We start from the raw sequence: 5,610 nt of genomic DNA, 5'->3' as shown, positions 1-5,610 counted from the left end.
TTTTGATATTAAAATTATGTCTTGAAGACACGTTTTTTTTTTTTCATGTGACACCAAAGTGTCAAAAATCTAGATAGTACATGTACCATAATTAGGGTTATTGAACATTTTTTACAAGTCCCTTGATTTTCTTTCTTTCCATCAAATCATTAGAAAATTTTAGCCTAAGTGCAACAACACAATAAACATTATATTAGCAAAAATTGTAATGAAAAGAAATATTATTTGTTCTTTTTACATAAATGACATTGTTTACATAAGTAGAACAAGCAATAGAATGATCATATCAAATACTACATGCATAATAGTATAATACCAAATAGCTTTTCTCCAATGAAATGCAAACTCAGCTTCTGGGCAGGTAAGGAATAGGCTATCCAAGTTTCCAACCAACCAGCCGCATTGCCTCTCGCAAAAATCTCAAAATTTTTGAATAAATACCACACCAGGACATGACAAAGGATTGAATATGGCAGCCTTGCCGCAAGAATTAAATAATGCAAGACCATGTTTGGTTGCCACAGGACTCGGGGGATTTCTCAGCAACCAAACGGAGCTAATGTAGAGGAACTCAATGAAATAGGTTACGATGGGATGGAGATGGAAGAATTATGGTTGGTCTAATGGGTAAGGGTGAATATCAGCAGAAGCCATTTCCCATATCTTGATACTGGCTGTGACATTCACTCCAGTGGCATTGTTGAAGAGGAATAACCTAGCTGCTCCATAGATAGCCTCTGTTGGATAAACTCGGGTCGTGATACATGACCTCCCCCCTTGGCTAAAGCCTTCCACAATCGAATGATCAACCTGAATCAATTCATCATCAACCAGCTCATCAGAGGCTTCCTTAAGGAAAAAACCAAAAGGAGAATAGACATTTAACACATCCTCGCATTTAATTATAGGCTTTTCAGGATAGTTTTCATCTTACCAGAACCCTCATGGTTGGTTTTTCATCATCAAGCACTGGAACAATGCTCCCATAAATCCTTTGATCAACATCATCCACGGCCAAAGACGACCTGCACATACCAAACAGTACCTTAGTTTACAATTTTTCCCCTTGTTACCTTATATTCTTGAGCATGATCAGATAAAAACTCAGCTCATCTGAAACATTGTCTTCGCAAATAAAATAATAAGCAAATGAACCTGGATAGATCAGTGCAGAAGAAGGTTTTGTAACTGCCATCAGTGTCTTTGGCAATGTAAAAATAAATTGGGGTCAGCTCGGAAAGTGTATCATCTGCTAAAACCAGAATGCCGAATGGCCCCAAGGCTCCCCTCCCAGCAGCACCAGCGCTAGTACTACAATTATAGATCACATCAGCTTCCACCATCGCTTCTAAGGTCTCGTTATCTACCTCAAACTCCGCCACTATGTCCAACTGCCCCCATGAACAAACAAGTAGTCCTTGTAAGCTGACAGCTACTAACATATAAAAGAAAGGATAATCAGTGAAACTGAGCAAGTACCTGTGAAGCTGAGCCTATGTCAAGTGGCACAACAGATCCGGGTTCGAGTAAAACATCTTCGAACTCTGTACTGTTTGTTCTCAAGCTCTCTACCTCCTCAATTGGCCATAGAAGGAGATAGGTTCCTGTCTTATTGTCATGTAGAACAGTCCTTGGTATACTCTGTGTAATTAAAAAATTCTCTTCAGTTAATATATGCAAACTTTATTATCATTAATAACCAAAAATTTGAGAAAAGGGTACCTGAAGGGAAGCCCATCCTTTCTTCAAGTCATCAGATTCAATATCACCTTCCGAAATCCAACCATATAGGATCCTCCTTTTCTTAACCTGATCATAAAATGTCTTTGAAGCATAATACTTTCCATAATCAAGCCGTAACCCGATACCCACATCCAATTCCGGGTCATCGGGTGTCCATGTATCGGTCATCGGGTCATACTCCCCTAATGCGTAATAATCATGCCTGTTATCATCCATGCTGGCCTTCAACACATGCTTTATGCCCGGCCCATGAGCCGACGTATCCAACCCGTATACGCCATTGATGGAAACCGGGTAAAAGTCCACGCACTCCCACATACCCGTACCCGGAACCCCATGCAATTCTCCGTCCAACAGCTCAAAATCGGTAAAGTTGGTGGTCTGAAATACAAGCACGATGCCTGTTGTATTGACCAGTGACCCAACTGCAACCCGCCAATTTCCATCGGCTCCGACCCACATCGTGGTCGGGTCCCGGAAATCGTCGGAACCGATTCCGGCTGGGGGGACCATAACCGGATTGTTTTCATATTTGATCCAATGGAGGAGGAGGGGATCAGACAGGTTGGCAGGGTATGCTAGATTTTGGACCTGCACAGAATCATTGGTATCACCGGTGTAGAGCATTATGATTTGGCCATTTGGCAGAATCGTAGCAGAGCCGGTCCAGACGCCGTTCAAATCAAACCATCGATCGGGGACCATGGCTAAGGGGAGGTAGAGCCAGTGGATCATGTCTCTTGACACTGCATGGCCCCACGTGATGTTCCCCCACACTGCTGAATCAGGATTGTACTGGTAGAAGAGGTGGTACCATCCCATGTGGAACAGTGGTCCTGCAAACACCCGATATTTTCCCATCAAATTGGAGTTTATTGCCTATTATAAAATGTCATAACGGTTGAAAATATGGAGTGGCTCATTGAAGAAATCACGTGGAAGACAGCCTCGTGTTGTCACCCGTGAAAGCAAATAAATGAGGAAGGTGCATTTAATGTATTTGTACAATGCCTAAAATTAAAAAATTATAATAATAAAAATAGTATGTCTTCTGTGCCCCAGAAAGGTAATTTTAAATACAAATAAAATAAATATATAAATAAATAAAATGGTGAAATTGCGTCTAAGACTAAGAGTGAAGAACAAATAAGGAAATTGAAATGAAATTACTTCTAATTTCTAAAATGATGGCCCTAAAGTCCAGACCTACCAAATGTCCACCACAAACTTCCAGGCGTAGATGTGACATGTGGAGGGGCCCACATTGAGGATCCAACCAACCACAGAATGCCAACCCATCTCTCTCCTTATTGGTCCTCGATTCCAAAAGGTATGTCCCTATCCTTTTGTCGCATTCTGTATTCATTATTGGTGCCCCTCCAGGAACGCCGTACTACTCCACCACCCCCCATTGGCCATTCCCTACAATCATTCTCGACCGTCAGATCTCTTGCCGTCTCTGTTGACATTGCATAAAATTCCTTTTTCTGACAACAAAGTCCCCTGATCTGACGGTCTGGAATTTGGACCAGGTCGGGCTAGTTGAATAAAAAATAATAATGAACACCTGATCAGTTAGGTCCTTAACCAAACGTAACAATTTGTATCATTTATATATTTTTAAAATTAGAAAAACTAAAAACTAAAATACAGGGAACCCCGCTAGTTAAAGACGTGTTTGCCAAACTACAATAAATAATGCATTTTTTGGGAGGTGCATGATGAAAGCAAGAGAAAATTAAGAGGGATTTGAAAGAACTCACCGTCAGGATCTGAAGCAGGGCAAGAATTCCATATTCCCACGCACCAAACGCCAATCAGAAATGACAAATGACAATACGATTGTAAGTACAAGAACTCATAAATTATAAAATAAAACTATAAAAGAAAATTCAAGCCAAATACAAGGGAAGTTCCATTTACAGTTGGCTTCTTCTATCCAGATACATCCCCTCAAAATAAATAAATAAATAAAATCATGTTCAACCCTTCTCTTCAAATTAAAAAAAAAAAAAAAAAAAACTCTTCCCAAATGCTTTTTTTTTTTTTTTTTTGCTCTTTTTTACATACATGTCATATGATTTTTTTTCTACATTACTGTATTTAAATAAGTAATTAAAAATAAAAAATAAAATTTTTAATTTTTTTAAAATTAATTGATTTAATGTATACTTATTCTTAATTTTGTAAAAAAAAAAAAACATGATATGTTAAAATATAGGGTATAATTTTTTATAAAATTAAAAATATTTTAAAAAATAATATCAATACTTGAAATTTAATAAAAATTATTAATTTATTAATCATTATAATAAGTTAATAATATCTCTAATTATATATAAAAAAAATTGCATGAAAAGCCACTGAGACACTCATAAAGATCAAAGGAAGCATTTGACAAAGTGCATTTCTAAAATGATGTAAAAAAAAATTAAAATGCTAAATATTCGTACCATTTGAAAAATGTGGGAAGTGTAGTTGGAAAAAGAGAGAGAGAAAAAAGAAGGCGACCTACCATTCATCCAATTCTTCTCAGGCTGGAAATGGAAGGCAGTTCTCTGCCAGGCAAACATGGCGGTAGTCCAATTGTACGAAAGCCTTCGGCCGGAAAATCCCAGGAAAGACTTCTCCGACACTCCCTGAGCCACCCCTCTTCCCTCCCTCTCCATAGACGGCCCGTCATTATCCACTGTCACCGGGGTTTGTGGACTCTGATGAATGACCAAAGCCACCAAGGAGGCTAGGAACATGAGGGAGGCCAATGTGACAGCAAAAACCTTCAAGGGACGGCGCTGCCCCAGAGCCGGAGCTCCGGCGGGGACCGGGTGGTCGGGTAGGGGGGAGTAGGGGAGTGGGGCATAAGCTTCATCATGTAGAAGATCATGAGAAGTAGCATGGTGGGTGTCCATTGAGTGAATGGAAGGAAGAAGAGGAAGTGAGAAATGATCTATCTATCTATCCATATATAGAGAGATATGAAGAGGAGAATCGTGAATGGACATGAACAGAAACGATCTATTTATCCCTGCAGAAGAAATTCATTTTCTTTTATTTTCTTTTTTTTTTCTTGGGGATTTTTTATTTGGTTTGGGGATGGGATGGGGCTGGTTGGTTTAGTCCAGCTTGGTTGGAAAGTGGGGGAGGGAGAGAAGGAGGCAATGTGCTATTATTAATGGGGACAAGGGAAGGTAAGAGCATGGAGGCACCTTGGATCATATATACAATGTTTCTGTCTTTTCCTTTTTCTTTTTCCTTCTCTACAAAAAAACCATTCATTTAAGGGTGCCTTCAATTCATGAAATGGCATGTGGAAAAAATTTGAAAATAAATAAATAAATAAATAAATTCTATGATTTAACGTGGGAAATACTTAAAATAAATAAAATATAATAAAAATTACTAAAAATTGTACATATTTTTAAGTTCTTTATCCTAATAAAAAATATTAAATAAATATGACTATTTGAGAAAAAAAAATTATTCAAACATAATGTTTATTTTCCTTAAATGTTTCTTTTCTTTTTTTCTCCATATTCTCTTTTTCTTACACTTTTATGTCTTTAAGTTATATTTGATTTAAGAAAAATGCTAAGAAAAGAAAATAAAAAATACTAATAGAAATGTTTTTTTTTTTTTTTTCATGTTTGGTTTTAGTCCAAAAAAATTATAATAAAAATCAAATATAATTAAAACTAATAAAAAATTATGCATTTTTAAGTTATTTAATTTTTATATAAAAGAAGAAAAATAACTTAATTAAGGTTTAAGTAATATAATAAAATAATTTATTGACTTTAATTTTTTTCCTAACATTTTTCCTCTCTATTTTCTTTTTCTTATATTTTTAAAAACCAAAAGTACCCTTAA

At 36.9% G+C, this 5,610-nt stretch overlaps 1 protein-coding gene across 2 annotated transcripts; it reads right to left on the bottom strand.

The window, feature by feature from the left end:
- Window positions 1-203: 203 nt before the first annotated feature.
- Window positions 204-4,854, bottom strand: LOC100256970 (beta-fructofuranosidase, soluble isoenzyme I). Of its 2 annotated transcripts, XM_002265498.4 has the most exons (7): window positions 4,259-4,854; window positions 3,507-3,515; window positions 1,723-2,579; window positions 1,480-1,641; window positions 1,156-1,391; window positions 935-1,025; window positions 204-810 (listed from the first exon to the last, which is right to left on the bottom strand). In XM_002265498.4, the coding sequence occupies exons 1-7, from the start codon at window positions 4,650-4,652 to the stop codon at window positions 610-612; spliced, it is 1,950 nt and encodes a 649-aa protein (XP_002265534.1). In that variant the 5' UTR covers window positions 4,653-4,854; the 3' UTR covers window positions 204-609. The 2 variants fall into 2 exon arrangements, with proteins under 2 accessions (XP_002265534.1, XP_019081707.1); XM_019226162.2 differs by lacking the exons at window positions 3,507-3,515; window positions 4,259-4,854 and adding an exon at window positions 2,954-3,214.
- Between the last annotated feature and the right edge of the window lie 756 nt (window positions 4,855-5,610).

The sequence above is a fragment of the Vitis vinifera genome, chromosome 16, assembly GCF_030704535.1.
Source record: "Vitis vinifera cultivar Pinot Noir 40024 chromosome 16, ASM3070453v1".
Taxonomy (NCBI): Eukaryota; Viridiplantae; Streptophyta; class Magnoliopsida; order Vitales; family Vitaceae; genus Vitis; species Vitis vinifera.
This window is presented reverse-complemented; position numbering and strand designations above follow the sequence as displayed.

Excerpts from the sequence above, each read along its gene's own strand:
- LOC100256970 (XM_002265498.4), bottom strand. The coding sequence starts at position 4,652 with ATGGACACCCACCATGCTACTTCTCATGATCTTCTACATGATGAAGCT. Across the intron at positions 1,642-1,722 it reads AAGGATGGGCTTCCCTTCAG|AGTATACCAAGGACTGTTCT; the intron begins GTACCCTTTTCT and ends TTAATTACACAG. Across the intron at positions 1,392-1,479 it reads ACATAGGCTCAGCTTCACAG|TTGGACATAGTGGCGGAGTT; the intron begins GTACTTGCTCAG and ends TCATGGGGGCAG.